At 35.8% G+C, this 25,209-nt stretch overlaps 1 protein-coding gene across 1 annotated transcript in view; it reads right to left on the bottom strand.

Moving 5' to 3' along the window:
* LOC149250895 (uncharacterized) overlaps positions 1-25,209 on the bottom strand; it is a 107,366-nt gene that overhangs the window by 16,587 nt on the left and 65,570 nt on the right. Inside the window, exon 4 of the mRNA XM_089453784.1 lies at positions 24,417-25,019. Coding sequence (XP_089309910.1) covers positions 24,417-25,019 — 603 coding nt within the window. The remainder of the gene's footprint in view (positions 1-24,416; positions 25,020-25,209) is intronic.

Below are 25,209 nucleotides of genomic sequence, written 5' to 3'. Positions count from 1 at the left end.
GAACTACACATGCTAAGGAAATATATTTTCCTTTAGAATATGAAAGTTTGCTAAATAGTTGTGAATATGTGTTGAAAATTCAGGTGCATGGAAAAATTGTCCAAAAAGGAGAGGAGAAGGAAAAATTGCTCCAAGGAGATCAAGGTAAAATGAATTTAGTAGAGGAGAGACAATTCTTAGACATTGTCTCAAAGGAAGGATAAGGCATAAGAGTTTCTTTTCAAAATATGAAGAAAGGAGAAACATGTTTGTTTCCTGGAAGAAATAAAAGGAAGCACTGCAGAAAATTAATAAGGGAAACCATCACAACAAACAATAAAAACCATGATGAAGGCGAAGAATAAATCCGAAAAATCTATTTTGAGAGGAAGTGAATATGAGGTGGAAAACCTCATAAAAGGAGAGGAACAACATTCCAATACAATGTTGTTGCAAATTATGAAAGACTATTTTGGCAGTCCATGGCCTGAAGGAGGTTGCATGAGGAATGAAAGAAAGAAATAGGAAGAGGTTGAGATGCTTCAAGCATGTCAATATTTTATTGATAAATTTCATGATGGAATGACTATTGGGATTATAGAAGAAGGAGAAAAGGAGAAGCATGAGACAAGTCTGTCTCATGAAAATTGTTTTTTTTATTTCATTTTCAGCCTAGGAGTATGGAGCAATAACTTGCTTTTAAAGGTAGCCAATAGCCTACAATTAATGAAATTGTATATCTTATTGAGGGAAACAATGTAGAAGAGCCTGCAATTGATTATCAAAGAAACTGTTGCAACAAATTCATTTAATGTGTAAAGGATGGAAGTATATCTTCCATAGAGCATCCACAAAAAAGGTTTTCAAATTGTTTTAATGAAGCATGGGATGTATGTGATAAGATGGTAATCAAAGCCATGAATTTTTTGGAGGTTATTCTATAAATAAGTAGTGAAAATAGTTTGGTCTAGCAAGAGAATAATGTACACACTGAAATTGAGAAATTGAGAATATTGATGAAGAAGGCACCTAAGAAATGTTACAACAATGGAAAAGAGGAGAAAACCAACAGGAAAATGTGTTTAAATGAAAGTGATTACAACAACAAAGAAATAAGGCAATAGAAAAATAGAGTATGGGATCCTGGAAGGTTGAAGAAAGCTGCAGGACAACCAAGTAAGCAAGGAAATGACTAGAAACACCACAAGGTCTGGGATCTAGAAGGATGACAACAATTTGAATCACATGAGTAGGAGGTCATGAAAATTTTCAATCTGGGGAGTCTAATGAAGGGGCATCAACCCTAGGAAACACATTTTGATTTAGGACCAAGGGGGTCATGTAATTTCGAAAGGGGAATTTATTTGCCTCAACTCTAGTTTGTATAAAATTAGGAATAGTGGGTTTTGATGTAATTATGTATCCTGATTCAAAAAAAATATGGGACTATGGGGTGTTAATTTGTTTTGGTGAGTTGGTGTTATGCCCAAGTGATCTTTTGTAAATTTAACAAGTCTCAAGTTGAGGTGTTAGTTTTTTGAGACAAATGTCAAAAACGATCTTTATTCCGGTAAGATATTTTCTATCCAATAAAACTATATATGCATATATAACTAGGATTTGATAAGCTAAAGGATCTCAGGGATTAGAGAAAAAATAAACTAAAGGAAGGAGAATGACCACTCTAAAATGGAAATCAAAGGCTATAACATTCCTATGTATATACATCTTATGAGTTATAAAATGTATGATTTTTCTCGTTATTCCTTGCATTTGATTCCTCTACTTCAATATGGATTGATGCCTTGTGAAAAACGAGAAAGTGTCTATGTTAAGTCTAATTGATTTGTGTGTGTTTTTTACTTCATGTATGTTCTCTGTGAATAAAATGTGAGAATAAAACGTCCAAGTCAAGTATTTGACATAACGAGTCGAGAGGGAGGAACTTGAGTATCGAACTCAAAGTCCCTGAGCCTTGATTTTGATCATTGTACACAAACACAATTTTTATGCTATTCATTGAGTCCATGTGAAGAGGAGGTCGAAGCGTTTAAATATCCCAAGTCGTTCCATAAGTGGGTTACACCTTGGGGATCGATGTTGGTATATTGGAGCTCAAGCCCAACTTAAATATCAACGCAAGATTCCTAAGGACAAAAAATCCTTCAGGAGGAGAGCACGAGAGTCATTGATTCAATTAATGGGGCAGGATGAGTGAAAACTGCCCCCCTTCTCTATTAATGTCATAGGGGTCCCCACAAGTCATTGATATCCCCAGTCAAAATTCTATTTTTTAGATTTACGAGCGAAACCATAAACAAAATCAGGAGTGTGAAACCCCCTCCACTAACTTCACAGCGGGATTCGGATCATAATTTATACCAATCATTGACCTTCTCTATTGCTTTCAGCCATGGATCAAAGGCCCACCTGGCGGACTATGGATCTATATCATCCAACTTGACTACTAATTGGGACCCACACTAAGGAGTGGGTAATAGTGCATGGATGAGGAAGGAATCATGTACCAGAGCAGGACCATGGGTGAAGCGGGGTCAGGGCTAAAGTATAGGCATGTATTGAAGAAGGACAGGGTCTCGAGATATAGGCATGGGACAAAGGGATAAAAATGCCCAGGATGGATTCTGTGTAATGACAAGAGGTCCACGATCTGTGCTGTAAAAAAGAAGTGCGGAGAACAATCTAATTCTAGACCGAGAAACCCTAGGTTTCTTGTGTCAGAATCCATAACTATCCAAACTACATTTATAGCGTCTAAATGTATATACAAATATTCTAAAGTATTTAGCTACAAATATGAACATATATTGAACTTACCCTTTTTTTATTTTTCCTTTTCAAATTATTTTCAATAATCTTATTTTTGTTTCTTTGCCCTAATCAAATTACATTGATCCACTTAATCAAATTGAATGTTTCTTCCACTTTGTACATAATTATGGAATCAAAAATTTGTAAGCATTCGAGTAACACTTTGTTTAAGTGAATATTTTAAATACATCTATGACACTCCATAAGCATCCAAATACATTTATAACTTCTAAAGATATATACAAATAATATAAAGTAATTGGTTGCAAATATGAACATATACTAAAGATATATATTTATAGTATAATTTGATATTCACTATTTTCATTTCTTTCCCAATCAAATTACAATGATCAACTTGATCAGATTGATATTGACTTGCAATTAGTTCATAACTAGCATTTGCACCAGATGTTGCAAAGGAAACGCCATAAGGCATACATTCGAGAACATTGTGACATATAAAGAATCATTGAAGATGAAAATTATTAGGTGAAGGGTAAAGAGATAGTACCCAATTCCCATTGCATTAAATAGGTCTTGTTCTTTTTGGAAACTTTTTGGCTATGACATCTGGCCAAAAATAACTTCCCATTTCTAGCAAGCTATGGAATGACTTCAACTAGAAGGAGACAATACTGGATATTATTGTAGGTATTCAGGAGGAGAAGAATGTTGTCCTCATTAGTAAGATGAATAAGGGCAACAAGAAAAGAGGAACTACGAAGGGTTAAAAAGGGAAGAAAGAGAAGCCATGTTTTTTTAACCAGGGAAAGAAGGACTTGAGCCACATCAAGTGCTTCAAGTGTCAAAAGTTTGGGCACTTTGCTTCCAATGTCATCAAAAGAAGGGGAAGGGAAAGAAATAACGCCAGAAGCGACTTGCAAGGAGTGAACAAGAATCAGCTCAAGCGGATGAGCTTTCATCCATTCTTGAGATACACTTCTCAATGGTGTCATGCCTGTCATCTGACATCATGCCTGATGTCAACTGGTATGTGGACAGTGGACCCTGCAAACACACACCTCTAACAAGAGTACCTTTAGTAGAACTTGGTGATGATGCCACATATCTAATTGCAAGAGTGGGATCCATCAAGTGATATCCTTAAGCTTACTAAGTTATTGATGTTTTGTATGTAAGAAATTTAGGGCATGATACCGACAACTTGTGTGAGCTTCGACAAAAGAGACTAGGTCACTTGCTCTAGTGAATGTTGCCAATCTTGCAGAACATGGTGTGGGGATTGCCAATCTTCAAGGCTGAGAAGAAAGGAGTGTGCAAGGGTTGTGCACTTGGCAAGCATGTGAAGGATGTTTTCCTAGTAGTGAACATAGGTCAAGAGGGGTTTCTGACCTAATCCACTCAAATGTATGTGGGCCCATGTCTTCAACTTCCTTATCAAGTAACATTTACTATGAATATTTTATTGATGATTCTTCTAGGAAGTCATAGACTTACTTCATGGAAACCAAGGATGAGGACTTTGAGAAGTTTCAAGAGTTTAAGGGTCTTGTAGAAAATCAAATAGGTATAAATATTAAGGTGTTAAGGTACGACAATGGAGAGGAGTATACCGCAAAGGAGTTTGATACCTTTTGCATGAAAGAAAGAATCAAGAAAACGTTGATAGTTCCCTACAATCCTCAGTAGATTAGGGTTGCAAAGAGGAGGAACATATCTATCATAAAACAATCAAATCCATGATTCATGATCTAGTTCTTCTCATGTGTCTCTGTGTATAAACATGTCTTATCATTGTCTATATTTTGAATAGATATCCTCACAGAATTTTGAAAGATAAGACATCAATGGAGGAATTCAAAAGCCTCAAGTAACACATCTTTGAGTTTTTCACTTGTCCTATCTACATTCATATTCCAAATGAGAAAAGGACCAAGTTAGAACCTTCTAGTTTGAAGGACATCTTTGTAGGTTAGAGTGAAACCTCAAAATCTTATAGAATATACATTCCATCTCAAACCTTTATAGTATTCAAACCTATGTATTAATCCACGCAACGAATCCTATTGCCAAATTTTTGTGATTTTTGGGCCAATTCGCCATAATTTGGTAACTATGATATAAACATCGTTTGAAAGCTGTTTCACAATATCTTCATACATGAAATTCGACCCCTCCATTATTGTAATAATGGATTTTGATGTGGGCCTAGATTTGTGCTCAATGATAACTTATAACATAGACTATGCAAATTACTTTGTTCGTCCTTTGAAGTTTTCAAATCCAACATTATAAAATTGACAATTTTGGCAACAACGGTATTCAGAAATAGTTCAAACTATTGATTGTTAAATCCAACCTATCGATTATTGTAATAATGGATTCTGATGTGGGCCTAGATTTGTGTTCAGTGATTTGGACTTTCCAAGCCATTGCATTGACTTGGATTAATTATAAGACACTATGCCAATTACTCTCCTCTTCCTTTGAATTTTTCAAATCTAATGAAGCTAGTTTCTTACATAAACCAACATTATAAAATAGATACTTCGGCAACATGTGTATTTAGAAATAGTTCCTGTGCTTGCATTTAGGATTTGGGAATTGGATATTTTGGTTGAGAATCAATCCTTCCTTATTGGAACTTGTTTAAATAGTGAATTTTTTTTAAGATTATTGTGAAGGAGAAGAAGTTGTCAGTCCTCTGAGAAGAATATGGCAGAAGGTGGAGCTAGCACTGATCGTTCTTTAGAGAAAACTCCTACCTGGGCAGTAGCAGTTGTTTTTTTGGCGTTTGTGGTTATCTCCTTAATTCTTGAACAGAGTATCCATCATGTTAGTAGTGTAAGGTTCTGCTTCGGTTTTAACAACACACATTTAGTTTAATTTGATAAATCTTAGCTTATTTTGCTGGTAGAACTTTTCTAAAATTTGGGTTCTTCTAGTGGTGATTATTTTGGTTATTACTTGAAACGGATGTCAAAGTTGACCAAGGAATTCATGTTAAAGGATTGAAGCAGTGCAAGTTTGAATTCTGCACTAACAAACTATCCTTTTGTCACAATATTTGCAATGGCTCTTCAGAAGAAATAAGAAGGCCCTATATGAAGCGCTTGAAAAACTGAAAGTAGGTAATGGATGTTTGAAACCATTAACACCAACCATACTGCTTGTTGTAGACTATCCCTCACAAGAATTCTTCCTAAACCATCTTATTTGAGAAAATATATGTGAAGATAGTTATTTGTTACATGGGGTTCTCTTCACTAGTTACAGGTTCCTACTAAATCCTGAGGTGGTCACAAGTGTTAAGGATACATATATGAAATTGATGTGTTTTTATAGTATTGGTAGCTTGTTTTGGCATATTTCTAAATTGAACATTAAACTAAAATTTCATATAGGCACAGTGATTTATTTTACCATTTGCTGCATTCGTGAACGAGATTTCATGTCATCTAACAAATATTGGGAAAAATATTCTTTTGGGGTTGCAGAATTGATGCTTCTTGGTTTCATCTCGCTTCCCCTGAATGGTTAACTTATGTTTTGCAGAATTCTTTCCAGCTTGCTTTCTTCTTACGGATATGGGTAAGCAATATGTTCGTAAATTATTGTTTATATAATCATAGGATTTACTATGGTAACAATGGTAAAAGTTACAGTCTCAGGTACCCTAGATCAATTTCAGTTTATCCAGCTAAATTGGTTCAATTCTATTGCATCCCTACACCATATTTATGTTTGACTTTATATGTGTGCAGTATGAGCTTGGCCTGAAATCACATTTCCATGAGAGGCTTGATATCACCATAATTAGAATTATGATTGGGTAATTATGTTTATTATCTAAACATATAGAGTGCTGTGGTTGTTTATTTTTAAGTTATCAAAGAATTTTATCTTGCCTAAAATGTAAACATAGCTCATTCCAATCAAAAAGGCTATCAATTTAGATTTGTTCTTTCCTTTTCATTTTTATAGCTTCAGTATTGCTACTTTGGTTTAGTACTATATTATTATCATGGAGAGCCAGTCTGTATAAGGAGAATATTGATAGTAACCATATTTTGCTTCTGATAAGGACTACATTTGGTTGTTTATGTGCCCAAGGTTCTTGTGCAACTTCTATGTAGCTACATCACACTTCCACTTTGTGCATTGGTGACCCAGGTGAGTCTTTCAATGTTCATTGAAAATACAATCAACTTTGGGTGTTTGAGAGGATCAATTGAACTTCGAAACATATTCAGTTATATAATACAAACTGCTAAAGTTACATAGGTCAAGTCTTCACTACCTGTTTATTCACCTTATTTACTTTGTATAGAAGTCATATTTAGTCAAGCCATACATTACATGATGCTTACATATCTTATCTAGTATTTATAAAATTGGAGATAAGAAATCCCTTCAGAATTACAAAAACTCATAATACACAAATTTGTCAAAGAAAAATAAGAGCTGGAAAGTTCTTTTAGTAGAACAAATCATTCTCTCTATTGAAATATTCTTGTAAAACCTCGAATGAATTTTTGTTAGACAAATATGACTAGTTTAAAATATGCTTCATTTTCTTCTTTTCAATTAATTTCTTAGCATTCTTACTTATATAAAAAAGGGGGAGAAAAAGGCACAACTATGATGCAACTGTGTGTGGGTGTGTATAAATGGATGAAAAACACATAATTTTTTAGCAAGCTTTTTTTCCAAATTGTACAAGTGCTTTGTTCTAGTGAGTTTTAGGATTCTTGAAATAATTCTTCTTTGTGTAAGTATCATGCTTCACTCTATTGAAGACTTCGGGTAAAATCTCAAAGGTTTTATCCTGGCAAGTTTTAAGATTCTTGAAATAATTCTGGTTTGTGTAATCCTCTTGTATGAAGGATCATGTTTCACTCTATTGCATACTTGGGGTAAAATCTCAAAGGGTTTTCTGGGTTAGAAAAATATTACCACTCTATAGTGTGCTTCCTCTGTTTGTTCAATTAAATTTTATAGCATTCTTTATGTGCCTAAAACAAGAGGAGAAAGAAACAGAATGAAAATATGAATGCCCCTGTGTTTTGGTTGATTGATAAATTGATAGGTTTCCTCCTGTACTTAGTTAACATAAAGCCTAACATTTGTTTTTCAGTCAACACTTTAGTACATGGTGCAGCCTAGGCAAGTTCATTGGGTTGTTGCAAAACACAAGCTCTAATACTTGGAAGGGGGCAGTGCCTTTTGCACTGAGATATGTTAGCGATGGAGAGGTGGTGTCACAAGGTTTTCAAAATTCTGATTGGACAGATAGTGTTGGTGACACAAATAGCACTTCATGGTGCTATTTCAATTTAATTTCAACAATAGTTTCCTGGTTCAGTGGTTAACAAAGTAAAAACTTATGAAGCACTCAGTTCAATAGAAGCAAAATATATGGCTGCCAGTTCTTCTAGTTGTGAAACCAACCGATTTTGGAAAGTTACTAACATAGCTGACAAATCTAACTTTTGATACTTCTATAAAAATCAAAATTGTATCAAATTCTCTAAATTTTATCAGAGAAAAGAGTTCATAAAGGAGTTGTGGTTCTACAACACATTCCAACAGATCAACAAGTACTTGGTATTTTGACTAAACCTTTGGCCAAAGGGAAGTTAAAGATGACTTGGATTGGTGGAGAACACTTTTCTTGATAAGAGGGACTATTAAATAGTCTTCCTCTGATCATCTTCTACTGGGTTGAAGCACAAATGGCAAATATGGGCACCTTCTGTTACAACAACATTACATAAATCCATACATCGGTAAATTTCATACAGCATAATGATCAATATATGAGGATGCAACATAAAAAGGCATTGTGGGCATATTACTAATTTTAGTATTCCAGCAGTGAGTGTGCATGCATGAATAAACTATAGATAGAATAACATGAGCTTATCCTTACTCTTCATTTTAGAGATAAGGCACTAAAGTTATATGAGGCAGTTTTGTTATATTTTTAACAGTCTTTGTAAATTTGTTTTTGTATCCGGTAAATAGAGTGCAGATCCCACTTTCAGCACAATCTCTTGCATGGAGATCCCAAGATCTAAGCAATAGATCTATTTTTTGTAAACATAGGAACCCACCAAGATCTATAAGGGAAAAGGTTAGGGTACATATCTATATTGATATTAGAGAGTTTTAGTTTTATTTATGCTATAAAAGAATTGCATATCAAATTTTCTAGCAGCTTTTTATTCAATGGTAATGGAATAGCATTAACAAGGGCTCTTGACAGCGATGTACATGTTTTGTGTATGTTTTCTAATTGTGTCCGTATATAGGCTCAAATGAGATTCATATTATAGTTTCAATTAGCTTTTAAACTTAGACTCTGCTAGTTTCCTATGGGAGAAGAATCTGTTTACCAAGTCTTACTAAATTTCATTAGTCAAGCCTACAACTTTCATGAAGGAGTACATGATTTTCTAGCCAATATGGAAGAAATTTCACTTCGCTAGATCCATGCTAATAGTTTTTTCTATGGATGAATTCATAGGAATGGTCCTTGAATACTTGTGTTTGTTGACAAGGGGTTTGAAATTCACGAAGCTACATGTGTTTCTATCAAATGATCTGAATTCTTGTTCAATCTGAACAGAGCCAAAAGAAAACATGTCAAAGTATAGACCTGAGATGAAGAAGAACAACAAAAAGAAGCCGAAATCCATATTTCAAGAGAAAAAACAGGGGTGAGAAGAAAATAATACCTAAAGGCTTCACGTTTTCTCAAAATTGTGAGCCAATTCATTCCCACTTGTGCACCCATCAGAGATAAAAGCTTAAACAACATTCTGCACGATGGAATTGAAAGTAATTAGTTCCAAGATTTTTGACATTGAACTTGCTAAGATAAGAGCTCAAACCTACCACCATGGTTATTCAACACCAATCTCACAACAATTATGAAGTAGAAGAATTAGAAAGCCGATGATAAAAGAGCCAAAAATAATTTCCACATACTTTTCATCATGAACAGACACACCCCATTATGGATCATGGTAAGCTACATAAGTCAGATCTGTAAAAATGCAAGAAGAAAAATATTGGGGTGGTCCAGATAGAAAGAAGTTCTGATGCAATATTGTTAATTGTAGGTTGAGACTTAATGGAACTCACCTACAGTTATGTTTCCACTTAATCATTGTCATTACATTGTCCATCCACCACACTGATAACCTAGCTTATTAGGATGGGTCCCTGCAACAAAAACTTTGGAAGCATTCTTCTCAAAAGGGAGCAAAGTCTTGTTGGCTGACTTCCCATTTTTCAACAATACCAAATATTTCCTAACAGCTTCTCTTGCCAACTCCCCATGCTCCTGTTATTTTAAAAACGAGTGTTTTACAACATGAAGACAAAGCATTACAATGTAAGCTCCAATATCCCAATAACATTGTCCATATGAAAGCTATGTAATTAAATTTCCATTCACTATTGTGTATCTAGATCATCCTCATAATAGCTTATGTTAACGTTTGAATAGCAAAAAAATATTGAAAAACAAAATTCCACAGAACATCAGAAGCGATAACACATGTGGTATATTTCTTGGAAGATATGGTAAAATCCTACGACCTATTTATGACAAAAACCATTTATAACACCATGGGTATTAGTTATTCACCAAAACAATCTTTCAATGAACAAAAAAACAACATACGCTTAAGATTTCACCTTGCTGCCAAGCTGGTTGGCTAGGATTGGATTTCCCAGAGGATGCTCAAATAGTCCCATGCTGAATTTTACTCTCAATATTCTTCTAACTGCATCATTTATTCTAGTCATGGGGATCAAACCACTCTTCACTTGCGAAGCCAGATCGTTAATAAAGTCTTTGAAATTGTAGGGAACCATCACCTATCAAACAAATTTCCATTAGAAAAGGTCAGGTGGGCATGAACATTATTTAATCAGGGCTACTAAAAATTGGAAAATTGTCTAGTGTGAGAGAGAAATACAGTACCATGTCAATCCCTCCACTCACACAATCAAAAACTGACAAAGAGAAATTAGAAATAGGTGGGCTAGTTATTATGTCAATACCTTGCCAATATGAAATAACAAAGCCCTGTGACCAATACAAGAAGGCATCATTTTAAACTAACCGGTTGTATGTTCTACATAATATAAATTTTTGAAAAGGTAAAAATGCAAAACCAAGACCGATGATAAGAAGACACATCAATAATACCTTGAAGCCAAGTTGCTTCTTAAGAACATGAGAAACAAGAAAATGATTAGCGTGCATCTTCCATCCATTCCAACTAGAATAGGAAACCATAATGATGGAGACTCCTTTGGAAATGGCATCAAAATAGGTCACCATGTGTATGTGCACCAATCCTTTATAATGGGTTACAATATTATTCTCATTGATACCCTTGGTTGTTCTCCCATCACCCACAAATGTTTAGCACAGGTTGCAACATTTGACTTGACAGACATGAATAGATCACTAACTATGTAAATACCAAATGGTGGCATAATTGATTGATCAAATAAATTCATGTTCTATGGGAAAGGACAAATGAATAAAACACAAGATTTTCAACTAAATTTCCAGCTAGGAAAGGCACCCCTTTCATGGAATTGGCAGGAGGCTTTCCTTGCAGGCCAAAGATTATCTCTATCATCGCCTTGACAATTTTTGGATCCTCTTTGTAGCTTTCATAGCAGCGCCCCCATCGAGGATCTCTATAAACCTATCCACACCAAACAAAGCACTCTAAATAATCCAAACTTTACTCTCACTTTCAATAAACGTTCATCAAGAACACTCAATGCAAGACTCTTACAACAATACATGGGGAAAATGTGTATTGAATTATAGTAGCTCGAACTTCCAAAGGTGTAGCAACTCCTATTCTTCTAGCCAAATCAGGATCCCTGCATCAATAAAACATCGGTACAAACTATAAATGAAGCTTCCTAAATGATTTTTACTTTGAACCAGGGAAGCTCAGGGATCAACCCTAACATGGTGCCTCACACACAACCACAATGGCATATGAAAACCCTTGTCCTTTGACATAGTTCGCATCTAGATAAACCCTAACAAGGGTTTATTAAGCATCGGAATTCTAAACCTAATGAGGGCATAATGTCTATCACTGCCTAGAGATTAAGGGTTTTTATGCCATCTAGCTGATCACTGAACCGACTTCAATAGTTTAAAGCATTACTATAAAGAGAAACGAGAAAAGTTAATACTCGACTTGCCTAGTAGCTCCAAGCCCTACCTTGTGAGGGAAGATCGTAGCCCCATTGACATAGTTGTGGTCATACACAACATCAATGTGTACAACTACCAAATAATTTGTTACCTATTTCGAAGGGTGAGTTAGCTCTGGAGCACAAACTATTGAACCCTAGTTGAAAGGGATTAAGTGAGAAAAGAGCCTCATTGTCCTCTTTATTAACCTGTATACTTGACCAGAGATTGGTTGGGAAGTGAGCACGTTAGATTGGTAACAAAAGTAAACCACAAGTCAAGTAAAAATAATAATTGGGCATTCAAACCTGAAGGAAAAAAGCCTTACCTGTAACACAAATCATTAAACACCTCCCATGTTGACAGTTCTGACAATAAAAATAAAACTTGACTACCAGGATGACAAGATTATAACTCTTCCCCTTTTCTCCAAAAGAACAAGGCACGGAATGCTATCGACCCGAAAATCTTGATCACAATTTTTTTCCTTGTATTTTCATTGAGAATGGAAAGGAAATCCATGGCAGTCCCCCTTCTCTGACCAAGCATGCGCTGGCTAGTTGGTGTCAATAAAGACAGGCGCACGGGCGTAGGGTAGTTTACATAGGATGTGGGAAAACCCGCCGATGAAACACATAACATGAATTGTATAAGATGACGACATCTGTGCAAAGGGAAACAGAAAACCGTCTGTGTTGGAGAAATTAAATCAATGGACTAGGACAATCCAATCGTCTAACAATGGATCAAATGATAAAGAGTGATGATAGGTGTGCACCTAGGGGAGTTGGTTTAAGAGGGAAACGCCTTACGACGTAATTATGGAATCAAAATTGATAAGCATTCTAGTAACTTTTTTTTGAAATGAATATTTTAAATACATCTATGACTTAACTAAACTCCATAATCATTCAAACTACATTTATAGCTTCTAAAGATATACAAATGTTTTTAAATAATTGGTTGCAAATATGAACATATATTGGGATTACCCTTTTTCCTTTTTCCCTTTTAAAATTATTTTCAATAATTATAAGGGACTATGACTAATGTGAGATCAATTAACCTTGAAATATCACTACATGATGTGGATGGGATGGAGAAATTATTTTTTTTCCACATCCAAATGATATAATCCTTACATATTCTTTATCCCACTATAAGAATACCTAATCAAAACAATATTCATTAAAGGGAAAGGCATGTAACAAAAACCACATTGCTACTTTTCGAGTGAGTTTTGGGAAACTGGGTTGATGCCATTGGCATTGATCATTTTGCATATCGTTTCCACATTTCCTTTAGAGGACTAATCTTTGATGGCTAACCTTTATACTTATTGATTTTACCTTTCTTCTCTACAGAGAACATTGGTACTTAATAAGAATCCTGCAAATTACCTATTTATTGGTATCTCTTACATCAAAAAGTTATATCTTCATAATCCAAGTTTTGTATCCATTGAGAATTATGGTATCCTAGAACAATCTTCTTTAGTAGACTAATACTAAGGTCTAGCTTAACACAAATTTAAACACAAGGCATGATATCCTTTTGAGGTTGACTTATACCCAACTCTATAAATATGCCTAATGTATTTTCAATACTTTATTGGATAAACAAAACCATCCATGAATTTGGAGAATCTATAATGGAAAACATGATTTTAGCAAGATGCTAGCTTTGCCTTGAAAAAATAGCACCTCTTCCAAGGCATTTATATGATCATCAAGGTTTATGAAGAAAACAATCTAGAGACCTTTGGTGCCTACAATTAGTGAATAATTTTGAAGTATTGGTAGATTTAAAAAAAAAAACAAAATGATTAACATTTGATTAAAAGGAGTCACAACCTAACTTGTACATTGAGTTGTACATGATTCTAGATAGATTTGTTATATCAATATTGATTTCCCTCCCAAAACGAGGTGGGAAAGAGATTTATGAGGTTGAGATTTCCTCTTTTCTTTCTTTGCTTTTCCATATTGCAATAATAGACCTTGACAAATTGATTACATAATCACTTGCGAAAAATGTATACCAAAACAATTTTTTATGTCAATACCTAGTCATGTATAGGTCAAAACATATTGAGTTTTGTGAAGCTTCCTCTTTGTAACATTAGTTCATTCTTATAATTTGTCTTGGATAGGTCTAGTCAATGCTTACAAGTTTGGAGTATCTTCTTCCATCCTATCTCAAACATCATGTCTAATTGTTTCTTCTTCTAGCAAAACTTCTTATTCATCTTCCATGATACGAGAATTAGTGATTGAACTCTGCTTTTGCCTTGAATTAATCTAGCAAGTTGAACCTTTGGTTGATAATCTATGCATCCATTTATGGGGTAAATTGGGATTCTTTTGTACACCCATGGACAAGGTGCCTGGAGGGTTTCCAAGATTCAGATGCTTCTTCAACAATTGTAAATTGTTCGTACTTTTATCTTGATTATGTTTGTCTTATTATTTAGATGTGGCTATCATCACAAGCCAAACAATTTTGTCTACGCTTTATAGATCTTCTAGAGGGACATAGTTATCAATAGCACGGTGCCTTTATATTGTGCCTAATCATCGTGTCAGATACCTTGTCATTCGATCCATGAAGCCAAGTTGCACTATTTTCCAAGCAAGACATGTGGAAAAGATATTCATAAAGCCTTGATTGGGGGATATCCTTGATTAAGATTTAAATCCATTGATAAGATTTTAGTCTTCATCAAAATATTAAAACTTTGGTTAAGGGATTTCACAAGTGTTTAATTGAGACATTTTAAAACTCTTAATTGTGTATTTAAAAGATTAGAGTCCTTCCCAATTTTTTTAAGTTTTTATATCATTATAACTCCCCATTGATGAAATCCCTTCCTTTATCTATTCTAAAGAAAGTAGTAGAACTAATAAATGTGATTCATCATTAAATATTCTATTCAATAACTTTCAAAAAAATGCAACATACCAAAAACTTTCATTGCCACATTTCACTAGAAAGTGAAACATAACATATCATGGTCGATTCATCCCTATTAATGGTTGGATTCACTAGTCGAGGGAAAAGAGATGCAATATACTTCATTCGAGGCAATTTCTACCTCAAATGTCCACTTTCTCAAAATCAAGTTGCTAACCCAAGGTTCCTAAAGATAATCCTCAAGATCAAAAAAAACTATGGAGAAATCTATGCCAACATAAATGTGCGCATAATGGTGATATTCATATTTTCTTGTCTCTTTGCTTCCAAAATGAATTTTCACGTCATTTCCCATTCCCTTTCCCTTTAGTGACGGAAAGAACCATAATTAGAGAAGGAAGGAACGATTACCCAAACTTTGATCGAGGACAGGAACTCCATTGACGGGTTGAAGGTAGAGAACCACGACTTATAAAAAAACAAAAAAAAAAATGTTTGACCTCATAACTAGGGCCTGAGTTGAGGATGAGATCTTAATCTGATATCAAGTCAAATTCCAAAATGAAAAATTCTTTGGCATGTGGATAGATATATGCTTCGACTTTGATCCATGATTCCCAAGATGTGGAAATTCAATGGTGAAGCTTTATTATCCTCAATCAAATATTATTGAATTTTCAAATGAAGCTATGGTTGAAGAAGGATTTTTTCTAACTTAGAATTTTTGGATCCACATGAATGGAAGGGGAAGAGTTTCCTTGATTAAGAAAATATAAATATGGATTTAGAAGAAATCCTAAGAAAGAGATGAATCCAAAGTTATTTTATAATGAATTTTTCTCTAATGTGGGTGAAGTTGTTTCTTAAGAGTACATTTTGAAAGATGCTTTAAAGGGATACATCATGCTTGAGAAGGGACTTATATGAGGCCTTTAGAGAGAGGTGATGATTATCTATAACAAAAAATCTACCTAAATCACCCTTTTCTTTTGATGTTCCTCATAGAGTGTGATAAAAGGTACAATAGGATTGGTGATCATTGGAAACCTAATTTTTAGGGATTATGGTAAATGTATTATTCCCTTGAGAAATAAAGTGAAGAGTCTCAAGAGAATGTGAAGAGTCATGAGGTGTCCAAGAAACTTCTTAGTAGATGAAGCCAAGGGTCATAAAATATTGTATGTATATGTATATCATGACAGTGAAATGCATCACACACTTATATAATCAAGTCTCCATTTTCATGTGTGTTCCAATAGTGGTATTAGAGCAAACTTGCACCATTTCTAGACGAGGTAGTAGCAGATAAAGTTGTATAAACTTGTAGTTTGCGAAAATATTATGGCACAAGTTATTGGAGTGAATAAATTAATGCCTTGGAGACTCTATCTTATATAGTTTAGAATAGAAAAAGCATTGATACCACATAGGGCTAGTGTAGGTGAGAACTATAAGAAATATTTGAGTTCATAAAGGATTGGACCTATTGACTCGGTTGGTGAGGTATTTTTCCTTTTCTTTTAGGGTTTACGAGTTTAAGCATTGAGCATGGCTCTTCTTCGAGCACTACTAAATGTTGGATAGACTCTGATGCCAGAGCATCAACCCTAGCCAACCCATTTTGATTTAGGCCCAAGGGGGTCATGAAATTTCCATGGGTGAGTTTATTTCCCTCAATTGTAATTTGTATAAAATTGGAATATTGGGATTTGATGTAATTACTGTTAGTTTGACAACGATTTAGTAAATTTAGGTATAGACAATTTTGTAACGAATAAGTTTGTAACGAATAATTAGTTATGTAACTATAAAACTATCATTTGCCCATGAAATGTAAGGCATAGAAACTCATTGTTGAATGAAAAAGTCCGATCCAGAATTCAGTTTCATATTTCGGTTTCTTGTCTTGTTGATTCTTTGTTTCTTTTTCCTTCATTTGTTCAATAAGTGGTATCAGAGCCAGCGTGTGTAATCAAATCTGCGGTGGGAGCCTGAGATCAAATCTGCGGTGGATGTAATTTGCGGTGGATGTGTGTGGTCGAACCCCTGGAGCCTGACGTAGCTGCTGCCTGGAGAAGTGAAAGACCTCGTTGCGCTAGAATGCAGAAGTGAAACACCTTGCTGGTGAAATCGATATTGCTGAGCTTTGTAAGCTTGGAGCGTGGTAGATTTCTCTGCGTGAAGGGTTGTTCTTCATGTTGCCTGAACCAGTTCTGCGTGTTGCCTGAACCAGCGCTAGACCTGCGTGTATTTGCTATCTGAGTGGTGAGTGTTCGTTGGTCGAGGAGGAGGCGTGTTTGCTGCCACAGTTGCAGCCAGAAGTGCTGCCAGATCTGCGCATGCAAGAGTGACTTGCCTGTGTGTAACCCCATCAAGCTGCTGCTGCCTGTTGAACCCGGGTATTTATTAAAATTTCCAGAACGGTTTTTTATTTTCAGCAGATTTTTTGTTTTGAAACAAAACAGCAGATTCAAATATTGAAATCAGATCAAGTTTTTTTTTTAAAAAGTGGTGGTTTTTTATACAAGTTGGAGGAAAAGAAAGGGTTCAAGAAGGGTTTTATTGTGTGTTTAAATCACCAGAGGCTAAGATTATTTTTTTTTTTAATAAGCAAAAACCCTAGAAAGACTGAAACCCTAGGAAGGAGGAAAAATGGCCAAGATGTCAAATGCAAGATTCGAGGTGGAGAAATTCACCAGAAAGAGCAATTTTGCTCTTTGGAAACTGAAGGTTAAGGTTCTGCTTGTGCAACAAGGGTTGCACAAGGCATTGGATGGGGTAACTAAGAAACCTACAACCATGACTACTTCAGACTGGGAGGACTTGTATGCCCGTGCTCTTAGTACCATCCGGTTATGCCTAGCGGATGAAGTTCTCTTCAACATTGTTGAAGAGACTACGACGTCAGGATTGTGGGAAAAACTTGAAAATCTCTATATGACAAAATCATTAACCAACAGAATTTATCTGAAACGACAGTTATACAGTCTTCGAATGAAATAAGGTTCAAACGTTGCAGAACATTTGAATGTTTTTAATACACTAATTTGTCAATTAACAAATATGGAAGTCAAGATACAGGAAGAAGATAAAGCCATAACCTTGCTGTGTTCTCTGCCTGAATCATGGGATCACTTCGTAACTTCAATCAGCTTTAGCTCTACTGATTCTTTGAAGTTTGAATCAGTCGTGGGAGCTCTTCTGTCTGAAGAAGTACGAAGGAAATCCAGCACTGAAACAGCTGCATCAGAAGCCATGGTCGCTAGAGGATGCTCAAAGGAAAGAGGAGAAAAACCAAGGGGGTCTTCCAGGTCGAAATCGAAGGGCAAGAAGTGTAAGGCAAAATGTTGGAACTGCGGTAAAGTTGGACACTTGAAGAAGGACTATTGGAAACGGAAGGAATCCGAAAACCCGAAGAACGAAGCGAATCAGGCTGATTCAGGTATGGTAGACGAAGTATTATCTGCCGAAGAATGTGTATGATAGATGAAACTTCACCTGAATGTAATGTCTCTCAGAGTTTTGATAGCTGGCTGTTAGACTCTGGTGCTTCGCATCACATGTGCCCACATAGAAATTGGTTTACTTCGTATGAAAATGTAAACAATAGTTCTATGTTTATGGGTAACAATATTTCATGTCAGACTGTTGGGATGGGAGATATCAGGATTAAGATGTATGATAACACAGTTAGAACATTAACTAGTGTTAGACATGTACCTGATTTGAAGAAAAATTTAATCTCTTTGGGAGTGTTGGATTCAGATGGTTATAAGTTTACAGGTCAGGATGGCGTCTTGAAAGTCTTAAAAGGTGCCCTTGTGGTTATGAAGGCAGAAAAGGTCGGAAATCTTTACAGGTTAAAAGGAAGTACTCAGGTCGGTGAAGCAGTGGTTGCATCAGAAAAGGAAGAAGCAGGTACTCGTCTGTGGCATCAGCGTTTGGGTCATATGAGCGAGAAAGGTCTTCACATACTGATGAAACGTAAATCTCTTCCCGGTCTGAAATCCTTGAATTTAGATTTCTGTAAACATTGTGTGTATGGAAAACAGTGTAAACAGAGATTTAAAGTTGGCAATCATAATAGTAAAGATGTTTTAGACTACATTCATTCTGATTTGTGGGGGCCTTCCCCTGTTATGTCATATGGAGGTGCATTGTATTTTTTAACGTTCATTAATGATTACTCTCGTAGAGTTTGGGTCTATTTGCTAAAAAGGAAAGCTGAAGTATTCAATGTCTTTAAACAATTTAAAGTAATGGTAGAGAAAAGAACAGGGAAATCTATTAAGTGTCTAAGAACTGACAATGGTGGTGAGTTCACTTCTGTTGAATTTGAACAATACTGTAAGGATGAGGGAATTGTTAGACACAAAACTGCTGTCTATACTCCTCAGCAAAATGGTGTTGCTGAGCGTATGAATCGGACTCTTATGGAAAGAGCCAGAAGCATGATTAGCAATGCTAACTTGCAAAAGGAGTTGTGGGCAGAAGCAGTATCTACTGCTTGTTATTTAGTTAACAGATCACCTTCAGTAGCAATTGATTGTAAAATTCCTGAAGAAGTTTGGACAGGTTAGTCTTGTGACTATTCTCATTTGAGGGTATTTGGTTGTGATGCTTATTCTCTTATTCCGAAAAATCAGCGTTCAAAATTAGATCCAAAGTCGAAATGTTATGTCTTTGTTGGGTATGACTATGCAGTGAAAGGATATAGGTTGTGGGATCCTACATTGTGGAAGATAGTCATTAGTAGAGATGTAACATTTGATGAACCCTCTTTGTTAAAATCAAATGTTGAAAGAATTGAATAGGAATAGGTATCGCCGAGTCAACAAGTTCAGTTGGAGGCTAGATCTTTCGGTGACAGTCGAAAGGAAGGAGAGACTTCTGGAGACAAAGGTGTTGAAGACACAAAGGAAGCCGTTGAAGCTTCTGAACCAGTGCAAGTTTCTGAACCATTTCAGTAACCAGTCGCTCTGAGAAGGTCTACAAGGGAAAGGAAAACTCCCAAAAGGTATGAAGATTCTGCTTCATCTATTGCTTTGGTTACTGAAGATGGAGAACCTTCGTGTTATCAGGAAGCAGTAGATGATACAGATAGTGAGAAATGGAAAATGGCTATGGAAGAAGAAATGAACTCCTTAGCCAAGAACTATACCTGCGATCTTGTAGAGCTTCCTGAAGGAAGAAGTGTTGTTGGATGTAAATGGGTCTTCAAGCTGAAACGGAAAGTTGATGGTAGTATTGAAAGGTATAAGGCATGACTGGTAGCGAAAGGGTATTCTCAGGTTGAAGGTATAGACTTTCATGAGATTTTTTCTCCAGTTATAAAACTTGTTTCTATACGTACTGTGTTGGCACTAACTGCGTTGCTTAATCTTGAGTTAGAACAGTTAGATGTTAAAACAACTTTTCTACATGGTGATTTGAATGAAGAGATATATATGGAACAACCAGAAGGTTTTGTACGAGGTCGCAGCAGAAGATTAGTTTGCAAGCTCAGGAAATCATTGTATGGTCTGAGGCAGTCTCCCAAACAATGGTACAAGAAGTTTGATTCCTTCATGGTGAGCCAGAACTTTATAAGAAGTAAGTATGATCATTGTGTGTACTTCAAAAGTTTCAATGACATGTTCATTATCTTAGCTTTGTATGTTGAAGATATGATTATTGCAAGCAAAAGCATGGAAGAGATCAACAGGTTAAAGGCTCAACTCTCTAGGACGTTTGATATGAAGGATCTTGGAGCAGCAAAACATATCTTGGGCATGGAGATACACAGAGACAGGAAAAATGGTAAGCTTTGGTTGTCACAGCAGAAGTATGTGGAGAAGGTACTTGAAATGTTCTCTATGAATAATGTGCAACATGTTAATGTTCCTTTAGCTTACCATTTTAAGCTTTCTTCGGTTTTGAGTCCTAGAGCTGATGAAGAAAAGCAGTATATGTCTCATGTACCATATGCAAACGCTGTAGGCAAATTAATGTATGCGATGGTATCTACAAGACCTGACATTTCACATGCAGTTGGAGTTGTCAGCAGGTTCATGGCAAATCCAGGTAAAGAACATTGGCAAGCAGTGAAATGGGTGCTTCGATATCTAAGAGGCACAAGTGACCATTGCATCGTCTTTAATGGTAGTGAAGGATCAGTTTGCGGATATGTAGATGCTGACTATGCAGGTGATTTGGACAAAAGAAGATCTACTACAGGTTATGTCTTTACTCTTGCAGGTGGAGAAATTAGTTGGATGTCAAAGCTTCAAGAAACAGTTGCGTTGTCCACTACCGAAGCTGAATATATAGCTGCTTCAGATGCCAGTAAAGAAGCAATCTGGTTAAAGGGTTTGCTCGATGAGATTGGAAGGACGCGAGAGAAAGTGAATGTACTTTGTGACAGTCAAAGCGCTATTCACTTGGCTACAAACCTTGCCTATCATAGCAGAACCAAGCACATTGATGTAAGGTATCATTTTCTGAGACATGTGATCGATGGCGGAAAAGTAGCTCTTAAAAAGGTCCATACACGAGAAAATTGTGCAGGCATATTCACAAAGCCAGTTACAGTAGAGAAGCTGCGGTGGAGTTTAGCTTCTCTTGGCTTGTAGGAAAGATGATGAATGGGAAAATTGTTGTCAAGGTGGAGTTTGTTAGTTTGACAACGATTTAGTAAATTTAGGTATAGACAGTTTTGTAACGAATAAGTAGTTATGTAACTATAAAACTATCATTTGCCCATGAAATGTAAGGCAGAGAAACTCATTGTTGAATGAAAAAGTCCGATCCAGAATTCAGTTTCGTATTTCGGTTTCTTGTCTTGTTGATTCTCTGTTTCTTTTTCCTTCATTTGTTCAATAATTACATGTCTCCTAAGTCTAGAAAATTCTGGGATTGTTGGCTTGTTAGTTTGTTTTTGTGAGTTGGTGTTATGGCCAAGTGAACCTTTGTAAATTGCCAAAAATTGTCTTTATTTTGTTAGGATATTTTCTAGTCAATTTAGTTATACATGTTTGTAGAACAAGGATTCAATCAACTAAAGGGTCTCACAGATTAGAGCAAAAATCAGTTCGAGAAAGGAGCATGAGAGCTATGGAGTAGACAACAAACCCTATAACATTCCTTTATATATACATTTTATGAGTTATAGAAAGACTAAATTTAGTTAGTTATTCCCTATATTTGATTCCTCTCCCTAAATATAAATTGATGCCCTATGCAAATGGGAAAATGTCTCTTTGTTAAGTCTAATTGACTTTTGTGTGTTTTTGACTTCACGTATTGTATGTGTGCGTACCCTATGAGAATAAAATGTCTAACTCTAAGTATTTGACATAATGAGACGAGAGGGAGGAACTTGAGTATCAAGTGAGAGTGCCTTAGTAAGATTCTTATCATTGTACGCGAGTACAAGTTTTATGCTATCGGTTGAGAGTCTTGTAGATAAGGTCAATCCATTTGAATTCCCTGCGTGCCTTAGGGATCAACACTCGTATATTGGTGTGCAAACGCAACGCAAAGATTAGTGCAAGGTTCCAGAGGATGGAATCTCGTTCAAGAGTGGACTACAAGAGTCGTCGATTAAATCGATGGTGCATGATGAGTGTGGAGAGCCCCCTTCGCAATCCATCTCTCCCGTTAATTTCTGCAGGTGATCGCGACCAATGATTTTAAAGGTGACATTACGCTTGGTCACCACGGAGTCTAGTGACCATGGTTCATATGACATAAAGTTAATACCTTGGCCGAGGGTTGACGACAAGAGCGTGGAGTTGAGCACATATCGAGTTTTGCCCACCCATGAGCATTGGGTCATTAATATGCCAGTGGACATTCAAAGATTGGCCTGAGAGGGTGATTTTGTGTGGATCGAGTTTGGGGTGTTAATTCCCAGTGGGGTTTTGAATGAAACCACAAGCAAGAAGACTGAGAACAGTCCTTTGAGGATAGAGGGGAGCAATCCTGGCTACATAAAATGGAAGTTGAGAGTTGAGTATGTGTGAGTTTCAGGATAGGGACATCCAACCACCACCACCGGGGTTAGACTAGAGGGACGAGAGCACTCCAACTCAGACTGTGAAACCCTAGAACCATTGCGTCAAGCATAATGAATTTCTTTCTGGTCAAAAGGAATTTTGAAAATAACATATTCTAAAATGAAAAGTTAAACAAATAAATATTGAATTTATAAAAAGTAAAAAAAAGATGTAAATGTTGAATCTGTGAGAATTTGTAATAAAAAACGAAAACTTTGATATTAAGATGTTTTGAAATGAAAGGCTTTTGAAAAATCTAAATGTCAAATTTAGAGGGAATTTTTTGTGACAAAGAATCTTTGGCATTGAGATGCTTTGAAATAGAAAGTTTTAAAAATGAATTTATTCACATTGAAGGGTATTTCATTAAAGGTAGTTTGAAATTAGGTAATATATTTTTTAATAATAATATTTTTTTTATATTTTGAATATAAAAAATTTGTATTTATTGAAGTATAAATTAGATATTAGTTTTCCGAATTAATCACATTGATAGGATTGGGTCAATGTTTCGAACTAATTAATGTGGTTTATCCTCAGGACAAGGTCCTGAGAATGAACCACACTAGTTGGTTCGAAACCTCGACCCAAATCATATCGTTAGGATTGGGTCGACGTTTCAAACCAACTAATGTGGTTCATCCTCACGATAAGGTCCTAAGGATGAACCACATTAGTTGGTTCGAAACGTCGACCCAATCCTAACGATGTGATTAATCCGAAAGACTGATATCTACATTATGGATCACAAAAGTCTTAGATCTAACAATATCACCCTATAAAATGCTGAACATTCTCTAGTTGCCATTGGTCTAACAGTTTTATAAATGGTATGAAAACATTCTCCAATATTATGCTCGAGACACAAGTCACAATGATTTATGCAGTATGATTCATGGTAGACAGGGTCCATGGCCGTTCTATTAACTCCGTAATCACGCCACCATTCCTGGAACTAGTCACTTTGCTGATTTCTTTGAAAAGTACCCATTGTACTAAATTTCAATTTAGTATAGTGGGTCTCTTCTTTATCATCAACATTAAGAAAATCCCACCACAACTGTTTATAACCTGCAAAATCATAAACTATGTCAGGAAAAATAATTTTGGGATCTCCTTTTGGCCATGTGGCCGCATTATGAGTGGGCCAAGACCACGTGAGATTCCTGGTATGATGGATACAAAAATATTTTTCATATATTCCTGTGCGGGCTCCTCCATGGTACCATATGTCAGATATATCATGAAAATCTTGTTGCAAAGCTACTTCTGCAATTCTGTCATCTCTTTTTTCTTTTTTATAAATCAAATCATGTATCCATTTGCTTCCCTTTGGATACACTTTTATTTCAGGTACAAGAAGTTGGATGTCAGTATGTGCTTGTAGATTAGCATTTAGTACTTTTGTATTTATAAGTTGCCACGTAGGCTTTCAATTTTTCTTATACTCTTCCCAGTCTTGATTGTCTGGGATAGTGCGTAGGACCTCTTGCTTTTGGTTCTGGTCCCATTCTGTTACAATGATCATAATGTGGTCCTTAGGCTGAATGTACTCTCTACTGAGAAAATCAGGAAGACAATTCTCATCTCCTTTTATGTGTTCGACTTGAAAGTTGAAGTTAGCAAAGAGTGCTTGCCATCTGGCAAATTTAGCCTCACCTGGTTTTTTGATGTCTTTAGTTAGAACCTTTTGCAGAGCTGAAGCATCAGTTCTAAGCAAGAACTGTTTGTTAATAAGGTAGACATCAAACTTGCTGATGCAGTTCCACGCAGCTTTGACTTCTTTTTCGATAGTGGAATAATTCTCCTCAGCTGGATTCCATACTCCAGATGCATACTGAACAATTTTTTCAGTGTCTCCAACTCTCTGTTTGAGGATTCCTCCCCATCCAATATTACTGGCATCTGTCTCAACAATTTTAAATGCATTATCATCTGCCACATGCAAAATAGGAAGAGACTTTACCTTGGCTTTAATGTTTTGAACAACCTTGGTATGAATTTCTTTCCATTCTGGCGGATTCTTTTTTAGTCTCTTGTTCAACATACTCCTGTGAGTAGCACAGTCTTGATAAAAATTACTGACATAATTCAAACATCCCAAGAATATCTGCAACTGATTCTTCTCTATAATAATATCAGGAAATCTGTCAGCAAATTCTAATGCATGTTTCTGTAGGGAAATTTGGCCATTAGAGATGGTGTGGCCAAGAAATTTGATAGTAGTCTAGAAGACATCTA

The sequence above is a fragment of the Pinus tabuliformis genome, chromosome 7 (genome assembly GCF_031772625.1).
Source record: "Pinus tabuliformis cultivar Carrire ecotype Pingquan chromosome 7, CPIR1, whole genome shotgun sequence".
Taxonomy (NCBI): domain Eukaryota; kingdom Viridiplantae; phylum Streptophyta; class Pinopsida; order Pinales; family Pinaceae; genus Pinus; species Pinus tabuliformis.
Note: the sequence above shows the minus strand (reverse complement) of the source record. Positions and strands in the feature narration are given on the sequence as shown.